The 17,752-nt window shown below is 43.1% G+C and overlaps 3 protein-coding genes across 4 annotated transcripts; 1 reads left to right on the top strand and 2 right to left on the bottom strand.

Moving 5' to 3' along the window:
* On the top strand, positions 1 to 2,769 carry cfap298 (cilia and flagella associated protein 298). Its single transcript, XM_041952784.1, has 8 exons — positions 1 to 109; positions 379 to 552; positions 905 to 1,072; positions 1,443 to 1,510; positions 1,599 to 1,757; positions 1,965 to 2,096; positions 2,218 to 2,313; positions 2,411 to 2,769. The coding sequence occupies exons 2-8, from the start codon at positions 414 to 416 to the stop codon at positions 2,519 to 2,521; spliced, it is 873 nt and encodes a 290-aa protein (XP_041808718.1). The 5' UTR covers positions 1 to 109; positions 379 to 413; the 3' UTR covers positions 2,522 to 2,769.
* A 2,633-nt stretch (positions 2,770 to 5,402) lies between these two features.
* On the bottom strand, positions 5,403 to 11,702 carry eva1c (eva-1 homolog C (C. elegans)). 2 transcript variants are annotated; one of them, XM_041952885.1, is made up of 8 exons: positions 11,304 to 11,702; positions 9,778 to 9,971; positions 9,345 to 9,468; positions 9,106 to 9,258; positions 7,476 to 7,619; positions 6,263 to 6,340; positions 6,075 to 6,179; positions 5,403 to 5,998 (listed from the first exon to the last, which is right to left on the bottom strand). In XM_041952885.1, exons 1-8 carry the CDS (start codon positions 11,416 to 11,418, stop codon positions 5,613 to 5,615), a joined length of 1,299 nt encoding a protein of 432 aa, XP_041808819.1. In that variant the 5' UTR covers positions 11,419 to 11,702; the 3' UTR covers positions 5,403 to 5,612. The 2 variants fall into 2 exon arrangements, with proteins under 2 accessions (XP_041808819.1, XP_041808820.1); XM_041952886.1 differs by having other exon boundaries at positions 6,075 to 6,167.
* A 2,140-nt stretch (positions 11,703 to 13,842) lies between these two features.
* haus1 (HAUS augmin-like complex, subunit 1) lies at positions 13,843 to 17,582 on the bottom strand. Its single transcript, XM_041952889.1, has 9 exons — positions 17,330 to 17,582; positions 17,070 to 17,244; positions 16,242 to 16,377; positions 16,022 to 16,156; positions 15,572 to 15,695; positions 14,436 to 14,501; positions 14,283 to 14,354; positions 14,041 to 14,088; positions 13,843 to 13,955 (listed from the first exon to the last, which is right to left on the bottom strand). The coding sequence occupies exons 1-9, from the start codon at positions 17,348 to 17,350 to the stop codon at positions 13,911 to 13,913; spliced, it is 822 nt and encodes a 273-aa protein (XP_041808823.1). The 5' UTR covers positions 17,351 to 17,582; the 3' UTR covers positions 13,843 to 13,910.
* Between the last annotated feature and the right edge of the window lie 170 nt (positions 17,583 to 17,752).

The raw sequence follows: 17,752 nt of genomic DNA, 5'->3' as shown, positions 1-17,752 counted from the left end.
AGTACGTGCCCGGATGAGTCCTTATGGAAGCTTCAGCTCGTAATGTTACCGGTTATACACAAGGTGGGAGTCCAGTCTGAACAGTGTAGCTTGTCATTTCACCGCACAGGTAAGTGTTACCATTTCCATTCAGTGTAGAGAAATTACCCTTCAAAAGACTGCGCGAGTGAATGTCAACAGCTAGCCAAATCAGCTAGCTTGTTAAAAGCTACCATTAGCTTGGTGTTTTCTGGAAGCGTCCGCGCGCGACTGTTGCTATGGTTACACTGTTTTCGTGAAGACCCCGTGCGCTGCCTTACACACAGACAACTCTTCGTGTTGCGGTTTCCTTCGACGACAAAGTCGCATGAAACTTCTGTCCCTAAACATCTCTTTTAGCGGGCAAACGGGGCGAACTAGCGTGACTTTTCAAGATGGTGCAGCTGCATGTGAAGCGTGGAGATGAAAGCCAGTTTCTTTTCAACACCTCCGTGGACGCGCCTCTGGAGACGGTGATCCAGCAAATTACAGCCATTTACAACGGGAGACTCAAAGTGGACAGAATATGTTCAGGTGAGAAAGAAATTCCTGTGCACACTGGAGGGATGAGAAGCTTCAATCGGCTGCACACACTTTTCTTAATTTACCACTACTTCAACTGGATCACTACCTGCTAGCAAAACAGCACAGCTCCAGTGAGGTTGAGCAAACAGCTAACTCTTCACGTTTATTAGGGTATTTACCAGAAAGTGTTTTTATTCATAAATAAGTGACTATCAGTATTGGTTGGCTGTAAACATTTCACCACTATCTCTCAGTAGTTTACCTGTGACACCTCTATGAGCCCTAGTAAACAAGATCCTTCAGTCCAGGAGGATACAGTGACATGCTGGACTTACTTGCTTGTTCATTTATGAACCCTCAGAGATCCCAGAGCTGGCAGACCACGGCATCACGCTACCGCCCAACATGCAGGGGCTGACAGAGGAGCAGACTGTGGAGCTGAGGCTGAAGGATGAATGGGAAGACAAGTGCGTGCCCAGCGGAGGGCCAGTAGTCAGGAGGGATGAGATTGGGAGGAGGAACGGACAAGGTGAGACTATGACTGTTCACTGTAAGCTGCACAGTTTAGCATGCAAATTATTCAAATTGCATGTCAGGAAAACCTTTACAGTTAATATCCTATTCAGACTACCTATTTGAGGGGTCCTTTGCATGTGTTTGTAGCTTTGCTCTGTAAACTGTACATTTGAAAATGTTAAACATTTTAAGCATGTAATTTCCATGCCCTGGTTGATTTAGCATCCTGGTATATGATAGTATGTCTGTATGTACAGCTGTAAATGGTGTTGTTAAGAGGTTAGTTTGCCAAGCATTTCTTTTCATTTGCATGGAGATATGTTGAAAAGGGAATTTTATTTTAATGCAAGCAGAATGTTATTTGACGATCCTACTATTTCCAGCTCCAAATGATAAAATGAAAGAGGTGTTGATGAGAACAGTGGAGGAGGCAAAGGCCCTGGTTTCCAAAGTGAGTATTAGTTTAAAGACTTTTTTGTTGTCTTGTTCACCATAGACCTTGTTTTTTTATTTGATCAGCCTCTCTCCTTATTTTTCAGAAACAAGTTCAAGCTAATGTTTGTGTCACCATGGAGATGGTAAAAGAGGCCCTGGATCAGCTAAGGGGTGCAGTCATGATTGTGTATCCCATGGGGCTGCCTCCTCATGACCCCATCGGGTTGGAGTTTGAGGACCGGGAAGACCTTTCAGGAACACAGGTAAACTGCTGTACCTGTTACAGAAATGAGAGTTACCTTGTGGTTATTGGCTGATGGAAATAGTTTTCAGTCAACAACAAGGTCATACGCTGCTATTGTTTGGTACATTCGAAGCTTTCTTCACTGTTCATTTGATAATCTCTTTCCCTTTCTGTTTCTCCCTCCATTCCTCGGCATCTGCGCTGTCCATCTGTCTCCATACCTCAGGCGTCTCTGCAGGTGATCGCAGAGGACGAGTGCCAGCTATGGTGGGCTGCCAAAGAAATGCAGAGGGGGAAAAAACTGCAGGACTACATCGGCAAAAATGAAAAGACGAAGCTTGTGGTCAAAATCCAGAAAGTGAGAGCTTTTTTCATCTGAAGTGAGCATTTTTGTGGCATATGAAAGGCAGTGTGTTTGTTGTTTTGTGTTTTATGTCAGTTTTGAGAATAGCTAACTCAGCTGTTGGCTTTCCCTTCAGAAAGGGCAGGGGGCACCAGCGAGAGAGCCTTTGATCACAGATGAGCAGCAGAAGCAGATGATGATGCATTACTACAGGAGGCAGGAGGAGCTCAAGGTGAGGAAAGGCTGCACAAATAGGTGCGCACATTAAAAAAACATGCTCCTGCTTGCACGGAACATCCTCTCTAAACTTCTCCTGGTGACATTTTCAGAAACTGGAGGAGGCAGACGATGATAGCCACCTGGACTCAGAGTGGTCAGACAGACAGGCCCTCAAAAAACAGTTTCAAGGCCTCACCAATATCAAATGGGGGCCGAGATGAAGACCAGTACATGCAACTGACTAAGATGCCTTATCACAATCCTGAAATCTGCTTTCTGTCTGTTTTTGAGGTCTTCCAGAGAATATTGGATAAAGCAGATATGTCCTGTATGTCTGAACTGATCTGTGAAGAAGACATCCGGACACGTTGTATGACACGTTGAAGTCACATGAAAAACCTGATTTATCTGAACTTTACTGATTGACTGTTTTAGTCTTGTTGTAAATTTACATTTGTATTGAAACTGTGCGAACAAAATTAAATGTGAGTTTAATCTAAATTTTCTGAACATTTTTATTGCTGGTATAAGAGTAATAGGATGTTTTCCAATGTAGCCTGTTTGTTTACACGGCGTTCATACTCTTAATATTTATGAAACATTCAACAACTCCTCAGAGGTAGTGATTCAACTGGAATACAGTTTTACATCCCTTGGAGTGCAGGGACAAGGATGCAACACCTTTCCTCTCTTTGTCTCCCGTCAGTGGCACACACACACACACACACATCTTAAAGTCGTTGCTGCTCTGAGGCAGGATGTTGCCACATCGATGGCCGTTCCAACTCTTGTCCCAGCAGGGATGAGGAAGCTGTGGAGGTCAGAGTGAGAGGGTAGAACTGCGTGGAACTGTCGAAAGAGCCGATAACATTTTGTACATTCAATTCAGATGGATCTCTAAAGAGACAGTGATCAGTTGTGGTACTTGAAATTGAAGCACATACCTTTGGGTTTATGGTACGAACAGCTGCCAGTTCTAACTACCTCTAATGTAGTTACACTGTAGGGAAAACACTGATGTGCTATCATAATCAAATTGAGAGGACAAAAAAATATCAGTCAACACTGCTCCAAAAAGACCTTAAAATTTGGATTTATAGATATCAGATCACTGTCTATCAAAGCTTTACTGATAAATGATTCAATTCTTCGGCATAGTTGAGATATGATTGGTTTTTGTGAAACATTGCTTTAACCAAATGTTTTATTATTATTCCTTGTTTTCAATTACTTTTTCTACATATTTTTTTTAGTTATTATTTTCTCCATTATTGTCCATGTTGCTGGTGTCAGATCACTTTCTCATTAAATCTGAAGCGACACCAGCATCTCCTTGTAATGCTGGCACTGATTTGTTCACCACTCACCACACGGGTCCTTCAATTTGAACTGCACTTGTTGGGCGATTTCCTGTGGTCCTGGCCCTGTTGACACCCCTCTCTAGTCTCCTGGATTCAGTTACATGTTTTTCTACCAAAGCAAGACTTAAGCAGGCCTGCAAGTTTTCTGTCTCTCATTGCAGGAGAGTGTGTGGAATTACAAGCATGCTCCGTCAGCTGCCAAAGCATCACATCACTCTCACTTAATCAGTAACAATAAACACAGCCCTAGATTTCTTCTTGACACTGTAGCCAAACTTACTTAAAGCAGCCATCCTACCTGCCTCATCTACCCCTTCCAGCTATATTTTTAAGATCACTGACCATCAGTGAGACCTAATGCTGAATATTTTTAATTTGTCACTTATGTCTGGCACTGTCTTCACTGCATTTAAGACAGCTGTGGATAAACCTCTACCCCAGAATCCACACCTTGATCCAGGGTTTAGATAATTATTAACCCGTCTCTATCCTTCTATTCTTTTCAAAAGTTCTAGACGGGGTTGTGTCTCAGCTACCAGGCCCTAATGGTTAAATTATGGCTTGTCTGCTGTGAAAAACTGGATGTCGCGTAACTTGCTGCTCCTACATCCTGAGAAAACTGAGATGCTGATCATACATGGACAACAGTTTGGTCATCAGTAACTCTCAACAACTGTGCGATTCCTCAAGAATATTGGTGCTACGTTTGATCCCACACTCTCTTTTGATCCGCACATTAAAGAAATAATCAATACGGCCTCTTTCTACCTACGCAACGTAGCTGAGATTCTTTTCCGTTCACAGATGAGACCTTAAGTCACACCTTTGTTTTATCCAGACTTGGTTATTGCAAAGCTGGTGTTAAACGTCTTCAAATGACGCAGCTACACTCTTAACTAAACAAGAAAATGTGACCATATTGCACCAATTTTGGCTCCATTTGATTGGCTCCCTATCCATGTCACATCAGACTTTAAGGTGCTTCTGAAGGCTACATGAGCATGCTGCTTCCTTTCTCTGGAATAACCTGCCTGCTGCTATCAGTCTGACTCTGTTAAGGCCTTTAAATCTGAAGTTAAAACTCATATTTTCAGTGAGTGGATTGCTTCAGGCCTTGTACATGTGACCACTGGGGTCGGTCTCTGGGGTGCTCATCTCTCTCCTCTCTCCTCTCTTCCTCGTTTCTCCTCTCCTCTGGCCGTCAGTGCCTCATTCCAGATGTTTTGGATCCTGATAAGGAGATTCTGCCTCTCCTCATCTTCACCTCTCCATGGTGGAGAGGAGGTTGCGCAGCTCACGGCTGTTTGGTGGTCTGGAAGTTGCTTGACGTCCTCCTGGATCAACATTTCTTCATATATGTTTACAGTCTAGCTATAATTTTGTCATCCCTTTTGTTCATGTTGTAATGTTACTACGTTGGTCTGGCTTTTTGGGGTGGAGATTTCCATATTTGAATCAAAGATCTATGGATAGAGGGTGCTGTATGCTGTACACATTGTAGAGCCACTTTAGAATTTATAATATTGGCTATATGCATAAAATTGACTTGACTTCAATGAACGTGGCAACTGTATGACTTCTGTGAAAACAGTGATTTGACGTTTTTTGTGGCAGTAAACAGTATTTCAACCTGAAATCCCAGCTCCATTTGGTGGTGAATGTGAATAAATACAACGTTTAAACAATTCCAGAGTTTATGTGACCACCCATTTTTACAGCTTTGAACCCTGTTGATCCTTTAAAAATGGCTAGTGCTGCAGTTTCACCCAAACATTTCATTCTTCACAAGCTGCAGGGTTCTGCAAAGCATGTCAAAATACACATAAGACTGCTCTACAATGTAAAAAAACACAAAGTCAGTTGTTCTGTTGAGGGTCAAAGGGGGCGGGGACTGCTGCAGAGAATCCTGAAAAAAATCCTGAAGGTGCTGAACAGCATCCAAGCGTCACTGTTAACATGAGCTGCCATTCAGGTAGGCGTTCATCCATATCTCCTGTATGATCATCTCCCTGCGCTCAATCCTCTCGGCGCGTTCGGCCGCCTCGCTCACATAAGTCACTTCCTCCCAGCCATCCACCGCCTTCCTTTCTGCGGCTGAGATCAAAGACCTTTCTGTTCCTTCTTCGTCATCTTCGTCCTCGTCCTCGTCCTCGTCCTCGTCCTCGTCGTCCTCCTCCTCCTGGCAGTCGACGGCCTGGCTGAGAGACTTGGGTGCGAGTCTGTGACCTCTGAGCCGGCGCCCTCTGCAGGTCACTCGGACCGACACGGCCAGCAGCGTGAGCAGCAGGCCGACACACACGCTGGAGGTGAACAGCAGCGCTGCCATTTCTGCGTGCTCTGTGCAGGAAATGAAGGGAGCTGATGTACAAATCACGGATTTATGAGCGTGTGCATGCATGTGAACAGCGTTTACCTTTGATGTAGGCGTAGGTCAGGAGAGAGTTGCTCATCATGGCTCCTGAGTTGTCAGGCCTTTTTGACCCTTTGGATAAAGGCTCCTCCAGATCTAAAGGAGGAGCTGTTGTAAAAATCAGGAAGTAGGATGTGAGAGAAAATGCCACAGAAAACCTGGAATTGCACAAACAGCATTTATGCAGTTACCCTTGTCTGTGTGCACAGTGGGAGGTGAGGTGGAGCTGAATATGTAAGGGTCTGCCTCCCTTAGTAAAGTCTGTGGTACTGTTGGAAGAAAGACAGAAGAGGTTCAAATCTTTCAAATGAAAGAAAAAAAAGTATCATAAGCAAAAGTCGTCATTAAGCAGTAAAATGATTCCTGGCAGTGTATGTGATGCTTCTGGGTTAATATTACTGCTGCATTCATGCATGTGTTGCATTTTACTGCTGGAGATGTTCAAGACGGACTCATTTTAAATACTTTATATACTGCTGAATAGTTTAATCTCATTGTCCTGTGAGAACCACATATCTCTAAAACGTCAGCTTTTCATGAAAATAAGACATTTTCAGCTCTGTGATGATGTGTTTTCCAGCTAATCCAAGAAGCTTTTTAAATAGCTTATTTGGCTTAGGGAGTAGGAGAATTTTCTCAACCTATAAAGGAACACTTAATCCTTCAGTTTGTCAGAAACAGTCTAATTCAAAATCACCAAATTTGGAGATTCATTTTTTCACTGGATAGGAAAGGTAAGAAAAAACTTGGAACTAAAGCTGTCAGATAAATGTAGTGGAGTAAAAAGTACAAAATGTGCCTCTCAGATGTAGTGGAGTACAAGACTCAAGCAAAGTACAAGTACCTCCATTTTTTAAGAGACCATTCATCAGCACGCCACTTCCCATATCCAAACCTCTGCAAAAACTGCACCCACAATGGAATCTCCCTCAAACTATGAATGCTTTTTGTCCAGTTGTGTTGATAACCAGTCTACAAGGTCGACACACGTTTTTTTGTGCTAGACGAAGCCAACAGACACCAACACCGGACTGAAGTCGAAGCTCCAAATTTTGAAACATGAACAATGTGGCTGCATGACCTCACTGGCATTTGTGCCAACCGTAGGAAGTTTTCCAGGATGTCAGCCTCGACCACGCAGATCTGAGCCCACGGCCTATTATTCCCTGCTGCTGTGTTTTTAGGGTGTGATATGATAAGAACAGCTGATGGCTGAGATCAGCAGATAAGAATCAACAGTAGGAAACCGCAAACGTCCACTGTCACGTAATGAATGAGGCCAAAACAAAAACAGACGTGACGTGAGCTATCCGTAATATCGTGTTCCTATTTTGAAACCTCTCTCTAATTCATCACCAGGCCTGTAATTGTATCTTGTGAATGAGGAAGCAGAAAGAGTCCTACCACAGGAATACATCACGCTGAGGTACTTCCTGGTTCCTGGAAAGCAGGGGTCCCTGAAGGTCTGGTTGCTGACAGCAACAACACACTTCTGTTTGCTGTAGCAGGACTTGGACACCAAGTGTACAGCGTCGTGGTTCAGACACTCTGTAGGGAACAGCAAAGAAGAGAAGAGAGACAGTCACTAAGAAACACTGAGTTTGTGTGTGTGTGTGTGTGTGTGTGTGTGTGTGTAATGCTCACTCAACTTCAGAACAAACAGGAGTTTGGTTGCAGTTTAACTACAATGAAATCAGCTTTTCTGGCAGTCATGTGACTTTTTTTTTTCCCAGCAAAGGAAACCGTTAACTCAGTGCAAGTTACTTTAATGCCTTCAAACAGTTTTTGTCCAAATAAGTTTAAATCATTCTGTCATTTCATGTTAAAATTAGTATAATTTAGTAGAATCAAAAACAAATGATGATTACAAAATAATAAATTCCTACAGGCCCTTTTCACAGCAGACACTTGATAACAGGAAAAGCAAATTTGTACTTCAAACGATGGCTGCGGCACACCCAAATGGAATGCAGCCATTATGGATGTTATTAGTTACACCTGTGCTTTTTCTGCCATGTCATGTAAAAATAGATGCTCTGAAAAAAAGCCTCTTGTATAGTGTTTGCTTGTTCTTTTTTTTTTTAATCAAGGCCACATAATCCCCATCACTTTGGGCTGTAAAGCAAATTTGTGATTTCAGTGAGCAGATTAGAGCTGATATTTCCACAGAGGATTTACTCATTGGCCTTCTTGCCATGTGACCGTAGGAAACAGCTGTAAATAATAAAGCTAATGATGAAGTCCAGGTAGCTCCTGCAGTTTCAGGGTTCTGGCATTGTGCATGCTGGCTCACTGTCACACCGTCATGGCTTACTGGGACATACGAATATAACAGAACTGTTAATGTTACTATAGTAACGCCTGTGATTTTCCTACAATGACAAATCCAAATGTCCGCTGAGAAAAAAGCCTAGGCTGTGTCTGAAATCACTCATTTACTGCTTCCTATATACTAGACACTCAATACTGCAGTGAACTGAGATTTCAGACACTTATCATTGTCACTTTGGATTATCTCTGACAGATGGAGAATCGCTTAACCTCGCATCTTTTAAATGTGGCACATTGCACAGTGGGATTGTCCCTGCCATGGAGACTACTCTTTTGTTCCAATGGGCAATTTTAGAGGGCATTATTTAGCGGATACATTTATTTCGGACACTCAAAAATGGCAGACAGTAAAGATGCATTACATAGTAAAGTCAGGTACATAGTAGCTCATTACTTCCTGTTTTTGTGCCACAAAGCAATCCAGAAAATTTCCTGTATAATCTGATTTATTGAAGTGAAACTGCAAGAAAGACATCAGAAGATGCCGCTAATTAAAACTGTGATTATATGAAATTATGAGTAGTTTTACTAAAATAATGTGAAAATTATCAAATGATATTAAAATGTTGTTGTTACCCGTTTGGCATCCTAAAACTTTCCTCTTTGTCTATGTTAAGTAGTTTCTCAAGGCATTTTACAGTATTCCTGGCTTCATTGTGTTAGTTGCCACCATATGACAACACTGACAATCCCGTTGACTCACCAAATGGGGGTGGTCTTGTCAGGTGTGAGGGGCAGGTGTCAGTCTGGCCCAGACTTCTCCCATAGACAGCTGCATAGATGTTCAGAACCTTGGGGGGCTTACAGCGCAGGATCATCGTCCCCCCCTCGCACACCACATGTCTTTTGTGTTCAGCTGAGGGGGGGGGGGCAATGAAGAAGTTCACAATAAAAAGCTTGTGAGCGAGTTGGAACAAATGGGAACCGAGCTGCTGAACTCACTTGGTTTACACTTGTAGTCCACATGGAGGTATTTGCTAGTGCCAGGGCAGGGGTCCTTCCCGAACAGCAGGTGGGTGACAGGCAGCTGGCAGTCTCTGTGGCTCTGACACTCGGACAGCAGCTTCTGCACAGCAAACGCCAGGGACAGTCAGCGTTTCCCGGCCAACGGGATTTGATATTGCAATGCACAGTGAGCACAGTGTAAATCAGAAGCAAAAAGAGTGGTGCGCTCTGCCGCCGTGCCTTCATCAACCTACATTACCATTTAACAGTCAGCAGCATTCGCCAGCCAGCTCATCTGGCGGTGGCGTGTTCACAACAAAACAAGGAGACAACCCCTCCGGGAAATCAGCTGAGACTGGTGAACGCCCACCTACACACAACTGACCCAGCGAGAGTGACAAGCGCTGTGTGCCCCACACATAAAATGCACCTGTAGAGCAGTAAAAGCAGAACAGCTGTGGTTGTGGGCTCCGAGCGGAGGGTCTGCGCCGCACAGCCTCGCCGCGCCGCTCCCGTAGAAGGCAGACTGGATGGAGATGGTGGAGTGACGTGGGCAGTGGAGTCGCAGAGGCTGGCCGTCGCACGCATGAGCGGAGTGGCTGGTGATGATCCTGGACAGGTAGTCTGTCACATAAAGGCACTGGTTAGGCTAATGGAGACACATTAAAGGGACTCTGTGTAACTGTAAAATAACCCTGTGATGTCATCAGGGTTGTCTCAGCTTGAGTGTGAGACCTGTATGTATTAACAGAAAGCCTGCATTACAAACTGGGTGAGTGGGGTTCGATAGACACTAAAAGTTTGGCCTCTGTCATCTCAATTTTCACCGTTATTTTTTTAACCTGTCTCTTGTGAGTGCCTGAACTTTATGGAAGTGCACTACAAAATCGTTGGAGTGCCCCTTTAAATCCACCCAAACATATAACCAAAGGGACCCTCTGAGGGAGGGTGTGTTTCCAGGGGCCCCACTAAATCCTTACAGATTACTTCCAGGGATGGAATTTTTTTTTTTGGATCAGCTTGTTTGGCCTCTTTGGAGCCCTGTTAGTTGTCTCACGTTGCTTTGAAAACTCACCCATCACCAAGCTCCGACTGCCAGTTCTCTTTCCTGGTCGGCAAACTCCGCCAACTGGCATCCAACCTAATCAGGCCCACCTTTGTTGCGTTACGTGCAGATGTGATTAAGTCATTTCTGATTCAAAGTCCTTTTTCTTGACATGTTCGTATTATAGGGGCAAAAGCAAACACCTTATATATTATGAATTATATTAAGATGCAAAATGTTTCTGGCATCCTAAGTTCCCTTAATTGATGTTTTTCCTCTGCAAAGTGTCACTCTGCCTGCCATACTTGCATGATGAAAGATCCAACATATTGAAAGAACACTTTTACCTTAAGCAGCATAAGCAGTGATTTACCAGGTTTCCAACTGGGCCAAATTGCACCTCACAGCGGAGCAACTTTGGCCCATGGACCCCACTTTGGGCAGCCCTGATATAGAGAGAATAACTGGTATCTAACTCCAGTGAGTTAAGAGATTGGTGCCAGTCTCTAACTCCCGTGTAAGCATTATTTTGTCCACCAGTTGTATATGACAGGACTCTTTCTACAATGAGCAAACATGAGATAAGACATCTCACTGTCTTCTACACTATGTCTATCAGACAGGTGTGCAGGTCTGTGCCAAGTCTCCATGTGGCTGGTATGTAGAGAGAAATGGAGCCACCTCATCTACTCCACCACACATCATCTGTACACATATGTTTCACTACCCCACTGTAGCTATTATTACACCGCTTACAACAGACCTCACCAATACTAGACAACTTTCACTCTGTTTGGAGGCTTCTTGAGACAAAAACCTTTCTGTGATCTTTGACCACTCTTATTTGTCCTCGTCCTCCTCCCTGTGCATCCTCCTCCTCCTCATCATCATCATCATCACCATCTCCTTACTTGAAAAGTCAGCCAGTCCACTCATGCGCCTGGTCCACAGGAGTAAGGTCAGGTAGAAGAGGCTGTGGCTCCAGTCCAGTCCGTGGCAAGGACGCGTCCAGCTCATGATCCGCATCGCATGTCTCCTGAGGTCACATTAAAGCGACTCGAAAAATCCGCTCCCGGACAAAAAAACACGATGGCACGGGTCCGCGGGAGGAAGCCCCCGCCTCATCCATCTGTCTCCCGTCACAGAAAACGCCACCGCGGAGCCGATGGAGCACAAAAAACCGCGTCTATCCCTGCGCAGCGCTGGACCGCAGAGGAGGTGAGAAATAGCAGCTGCGCAACAAGTTGCTCAAAGCTGACGGACGAGGCGATTCATCGGACGCGCGGTGACCCTCCCCGTCCCACTCTCCTGCAGCCCAGCACCGCAGATTGGCGAATAAACGCATGTGGGAACTAAATGCGTCTTACAGTAACAGCTGAGTGGGAATCATAGAGTGGGCGTGGCAGGTAAAACTATTTTAAAAAGGAAGAGGGGCGACACGCTCAGTGCTATGACGCACTGGCAGGAGCTTTCCCCCCCATGAGGCGCGTGTTTACTTTTTGGATTATGGAAAAATGCTTTCATTCTGTAAGGTTTCTCCTGTGCCTTCCTTTCTTTCACTCCTCTGCCTCTTTCTTCTCTCTTTCCCTCTTTTATCATATCATATATACTTTTTATAGTGTGATTTTATTATTATTATTGTTTAGATAGAGGCAATAAATAAGCCCTTGTGGGTTTTTTACTGATTTATTCTGTTTAGATTTTTCTGAGATCCAACCTCACTATATTTGCCATATTCTGTAATATCTGCCCCATGCAAAAAAGAATAAAGTAGAGTACAAACAGGAAGAGATGGAGAGACGTTTAACATACACCTGGAAGACAAACACTGGCCCAGCACATCATTTGTTCAAGAGAGTAGACCTTGGATGAGAAAGCAAAAAAAAAAGGTGCCAGGGATTAAAAAAAAAAAAAAAAAAACAGACAAAACATTCACTTAATGATGCTTTGTGTGGGTCTGTGTCCCCAAAGTCAGATCATATTAGTTGTTTTTTTTTTTAATCAACAAAGATCAAGTTTCAAGTGAATGATATTTTGATTCTGTTTCTTTTCATAAACTGTCAATGCCCCGACCGCGGAGCCTTTGAATGAAGCAGGGGGCCTACTGGGTAAACTGCTCCCCGGCCCACATCCATGACCCACTCCATGGTAACCGGTCAATCTACATGTCAGACCGCAGCGCAGGCCTACAACAGTCAAACTGACGGAGACGTCGGGGTCTCCACAGAGGGAGAGCGGGCAGGGGGAAGAACTGAGAGGTGATATTTTGCATACAAACTGGACAGCAGGCCCCCCTGGTTGTTTCCATTCTGTACTTTAGCTTTAGGCACCCAGGGAGTGGCTCCAAAAGCCCTTTTCATGTGCTGTTATCCCTCCAAAGCCTCTGGAATTTTGTTGTCAAACTCGAGATGTGCATTTTGTTTTTAAGACAAGCTTCAGCCTTGTAGGTCCAAAAAAAAAAAAAAAGAATTGCACGTGAGTAAATGTACTCATAACATTGGATTCACTGTAGAGGTATGATGAAACAAACTCTGAAATATGTAGATGCTGATGTAAACCTATAGAAACAAGCTGCTGGAGAGTTCAGACAGAACCAGTTAATGACACAAATGTCTTCACACTTAAGAAGAAGGTAGAACTATTTAAGTATAATATGTATAATATAATACAACTATTTACACTAATTTAAAGCAGAGAGAGGGAAAAAGTATTTCCAACACACTGAAGCCTTTTAAATAAAAACTCCTCTGTGTTTGCTTCATCAGACAGATGGATAATCAATATGCATCCTTACACGACATGTTGTTGAAACATAACCCCTGGGTTAGATAGCAGGGACCAGAACATACAGACAAAACATTTGATTAGTGTTAATGATGTTTAGTAACAAACAGGAAGAGGAGGGGATAAACCCAGCGGGTCCAACCGAAGGAAAGAAAGATCGTGATTTATGTTTTCTCCTCGACTGTGGCTGGCAATTTAAAATGTTTGAAGTTTCTTTTAAAGCAAAGGAATCGGCTGCGATGGAACACACATGTCCAGTCCAGGGAGGCTTCTCTCACTAAAGAGGGAGACAGTCGCGTCATTTGTTTGAGGTGGTGAGACTAAATCAAAAGTATAGGTAAGGCTGTCAGGGGGAACCATTCTGAAATGTTTCTCTTATTTTAGGCCACTACGTCTGAGAGACAAATACAGAGGCATAAAAGCAGAGTAACAAAGATTTAGAGCTCTATAGCAGGAGGTTGTAATAAGAAATGCATGGAGCTTGCCTGAAATTAATATAAACTGACCTGCCAGCACTGTTTTTGAGCACGCAAACGAGGCCCTAATATTGATTTTACAACATTAGAATATTAAAAGAACATAGTTTGCAGATAACAAACTTTAATATCCATGGTAAAAGGAGACCCGGATGTCTGGTTGCTGCAACACACAACAAACAGTCGCCTAGACATTGACATGATTACTTTATTATGTTTCAAACAAGGAAAATTTACAGCTCAAAACAGGAAAGATTTTCACTTGAAATCCATGTTCTTCTCAAGCTGGCAGTCAATTGCAGCCTGAAAATGAGGAAACAAAAAAGCAATAAAATAAAAAGTCGAGAACCGCATCTCAGCCACCACCGAATGAACCTGAGTCACTCACCAATTCTCTTTTTGCTTCTTCAATTTTCACTTGAGCAAGAGACGGGCTCTGTTGGAAGGCAAAAACATTTCATGAAGCATAATACTGAAACATAAAGTTAATTCCAAATATCTAAATGCATACATCAAGAACATACATGCCAATAATTGCCATCACAAAAACATTTAGCATTAGCATTTAGCATAAAGTGAAAGCACATTTGGTTGCTGGGCTGTTGTGTGATGAACTGAAAACAATCATACCGGGCTTAAGTCCATGTAAGGCTCCAGCTTCTTTTTCAAGGGGATTATTTCTTGTTTCAGCGCGGTGACTTCCTGCAGAGAGAAAAATAAGATGGCACTTCTCAAACCCTGACAGCAGAAAGAGTTTTCAGTACCAATGGTGCTTGAAGTTACCTCAGAGAGCTGCACAATAGCCTGGTGGGTAATGGACTTGTCCATATTCCTGGATACGAGCTGAGTCTGCAGGATTGATAGAAGAGAATTAAAGCCGCCCGACCTCTGTGACAGACGGTTATACCCGAGTCACTACATTCTGTCTTTCTTAACAAAATAAAATTCATACACAGTATCTGCATAACATATTCCCTGTCACACCAATTTGTCTTCCTTCCCATTGTGAGACACTGGCTGAGGAGACTCTCCTCATCCTTTCCATCGTTCACTCAGTATTTTTATGCCATGGTTGTTGTTTTAATTCTCACTGGTGACAGAGGACACCAATAATTTCGGCCTCTTCAGGCTGCATAGCAATTTGTCATTAGTACAATTTTGCTTAATTTTCTTACCTAAAGCAAACCTCCCACCAAGATATGAATATTTGAAACAAAACAGGGTGAAAAGCACTCTGAAATATCTGGGTATTTTTAAGCCTTTTATTCAATAGCAGTGTAAAGAAGGGCTGTCAATAAATATTCTCAATGCAAATTTATATTTAAATTGCAGCAAAAACAGACATTTAATTGTGAAAATTACTATTCAATTGTGGGAAAAAAGCAGCACCGCCGCAGAAGCTGCAGTGACTGCACTGCAGGACGGACAGGAGTCAAGAAACAAGCTTCCGTTGTCCATAAATTGCTGTTTTTCACTGTGAAAAGTCTGACATATTTAAATATCTTAGATCAGAATGTCAGGTGGAAGTAATTCCTGGGTTAGATGTGAAAATATCTACATATCTACATATATAAAATATTTCTCTGATATCTGTCCTCTCTGCCACCCCTCTCCCGATTTGGTGAAGTAAGAGTTTATTTCAACCAATCCAGAGTTCACTTCAACAACATCGTTATTTCAGTTGTCTATTTTGTAATGTGCAGGTATGTAAATCTTTTACATGTTTAAATTGAGATATTGTACAAGCAGTATGTCTTTCGTTGTATTGGTTTGCCCTCTTATGAACGTAAAAATAGATATTCGAATGGTTTGAATGGTTTTTGTAGAAGAAATAATGTACGCATGTATCCACACCTTAGTGGACAACTTAACTTGCACTGTGCAGCTATTACAAATACAGGTACAACTCCACAACATACCTCTGCCCTTTCCCGTCTGTTGCCAAGTTCTTTAGCCTTTGCCGTCACAAAATCCATGTTGAGCAGTCTCTCCTCTGCTTTAGCGCTCTCCACTGCCTGAGATTTGACAGTTTTGCTGGCGTCTCTAAGGACAATTAAGAACACTGATTACAGATGAAGTACAGCATGCAGATGGCTGGAATTTGGAATTCAGGCATGTACCTACACATGATAGCCCAGGAGGGCTGTGGAAACTACTAATATCAACATGACAAAGTGACCCCATTTAGACCTGGTGTTAAATTGCAGGTGTCAACACAATCTGCACAACATGCTGGCATCTATACACAACATAACAGTGATATGGGTATTTGGTTTTAGCTAACATAAAACTACATTGTTCGAATTTAAAGAGCAAGGCGTAGACTAGGTGTAAACGGGACTAATCATCCTCCCCATCCATGTTCTTACTCTTGTAAGTTGCTCCGCAGCACCAGAGTAGCACCAAGCCTCTTTCTGAGGGCCCTGAGTTCCCTCTCAAGTCTCCTGTTTGCCTTCTCCGCTTCCAGAAGTTCATTGGTGAGGTTGTTCACTGCAGGCATAAAGCTAGACAAGGCAGGTTCATCAGGGAAACTCCTGACAGGACAACAGACAACAGACAATCGACTTTAACAGCGCAATGACGGTGTACCTGCCGAGTGATGTGTCTCTGACTCCAAGCACCATCGCGGTGTCCACTAACGCAGACAAGTAGTCAGAGGCAGGCTTTGACAAGCTTGCATAGGACAGGCCAACGCCTTGTAGAAGAACATCCTGAAGATGAGCTCCTAGACAGAGAAAACACAGTCCTCTGTGAAATGCTGAATGATGAATACTCTGGTGTGAATTCGTCAACAGGGTTGTCTTACAGTTGACTAAACTGTACACAGTAAAGTGAAGCATGTCGAGACACTGACAAGTCACAGCCTGAATGAACGTGGGTCTTATTTTTGTAGTTTTAGCCACCATTCCCAGGAATAATAACAGTGTATTCCCCATGTTAATTGCGGAGATCATTGAGTGGCAACATTGCTAAAACTAAGTCCATGGGACAAGAGACAAAAGTGCTTTGATAACCATGCAGGTCTTAAACAAAACCCTGGGTTAGCAGGACTGATTTGAAGGAGAAACAAAGGCGAGTAGTAACATTATTACCTAAAGTGTCTGACATCAGACGTAGTTTACAGACTAACTTCCTGGTTCATCTTAGACTTATTGTACTTGCCGTGCACAGAGTTTTCCTGTGTAATGAAGAAATATTACTGACATTTTGGAACCAGTGTGCTTACAACCTGCCTGATCATCTATCCCCATTAGGCTTTATTATAGTGTCACTCTGTTCCCAGATCTCAGCAGTTACTTCCAAGCGCACAATGCTATCTTAACTGAGCAAAATGATGGAATTATCCTTGAAAATAAGTGATACTGTTGACTCTAATCTAATTGAACTGCCTAACTTTAGTGTCTGTCATCTGCTCACCCTCAGCCTGATACTCGGATGCTTTCTGTTTGAGGTCTTCTAACAGGAGAGCTGTGTCACTGCACCGGGCCTCACTGGACTGCGCCAGCTGGTACAGTATGTCCACCGTCCTCGTGTTGACCTCGAAGTGTGGCACCGGCTGATCTCCAAACACTGTGCTGAGCCAGCTGTTCACCTGAGGAGCGACAGGCAACCGGATGGTAAACAAAAACCAAGTCGCTTAACTTATAAAGTAGTAAAGACACTGCGCTGAACATTACCTTATTAATCTTTTCACACATGGCGAATGAAAGTCAGTTGAAACCACAACAACTAGCTTCTTAAAACGTTTAGGTGGTCCCGCAGCTCTGAGGAAAAACTACAACAATTCTCGCTTTCTGCTTTCGCGCTAACCAAAATCATCCTGATAACTTCCGGGTTACCAGCCAATGAGAAGCTGGAGCAACAACGTCCAAGATAATTTTAGTAACAACAAATGTTTACTTTTTTTTTTTTAGATAAAATTGAAATATAGGCGAACATTTGTGGCGCATTAAATCAATACAAACAAGATGGGTGACGAATAACGTAAATACAAGATAATATAGCTTATATATTACAAAGTTCATCCGGTTCACGTTTCCTCAAGTCTGCCAAAGATAAAGATCGGATCAAGATACTTTACGTCGGTTCCCCTGAGCAGG

Source organism: Chelmon rostratus, chromosome 14, assembly GCF_017976325.1.
Source record: "Chelmon rostratus isolate fCheRos1 chromosome 14, fCheRos1.pri, whole genome shotgun sequence".
NCBI classification, from domain to species: Eukaryota; Metazoa; Chordata; class Actinopteri; order Chaetodontiformes; family Chaetodontidae; genus Chelmon; species Chelmon rostratus.
The sequence above is the reverse complement of the archived record's forward strand: the minus strand, read 5'-3'. Positions and strand labels throughout refer to the sequence as shown.

Excerpts from the sequence above, each read along its gene's own strand:
- cfap298 (XM_041952784.1), top strand. The coding sequence starts at position 414 with ATGGTGCAGCTGCATGTGAAGCGTGGAGATGAAAGCCAGTTTCTTTTC. Across the intron at positions 2,097-2,217 it reads TTGTGGTCAAAATCCAGAAA|AAAGGGCAGGGGGCACCAGC; the intron begins GTGAGAGCTTTT and ends CTTTCCCTTCAG. Across the intron at positions 2,314-2,410 it reads GGAGGCAGGAGGAGCTCAAG|AAACTGGAGGAGGCAGACGA; the intron begins GTGAGGAAAGGC and ends TGACATTTTCAG.
- eva1c (XM_041952885.1), bottom strand. The coding sequence starts at position 11,418 with ATGCGGATCATGAGCTGGACGCGTCCTTGCCACGGACTGGACTGGAGC. Across the intron at positions 9,469-9,777 it reads CTGCTTTTACTGCTCTACAG|AAGCTGCTGTCCGAGTGTCA; the intron begins GTGCATTTTATG and ends TTTGCTGTGCAG. Across the intron at positions 6,341-7,475 it reads CAGCGTGATGTATTCCTGTG|TACCACAGACTTTACTAAGG; the intron begins GTAGGACTCTTT and ends TTCTTCCAACAG.
- haus1 (XM_041952889.1), bottom strand. The coding sequence starts at position 17,350 with ATGTGTGAAAAGATTAATAAG. Across the intron at positions 16,378-17,069 it reads ATCCGAGTATCAGGCTGAGG|GAGCTCATCTTCAGGATGTT; the intron begins GTGAGCAGATGA and ends TTCTCTGTCTAG. Across the intron at positions 16,157-16,241 it reads AGAGACACATCACTCGGCAG|CTTTATGCCTGCAGTGAACA; the intron begins GTACACCGTCAT and ends TGCCTTGTCTAG.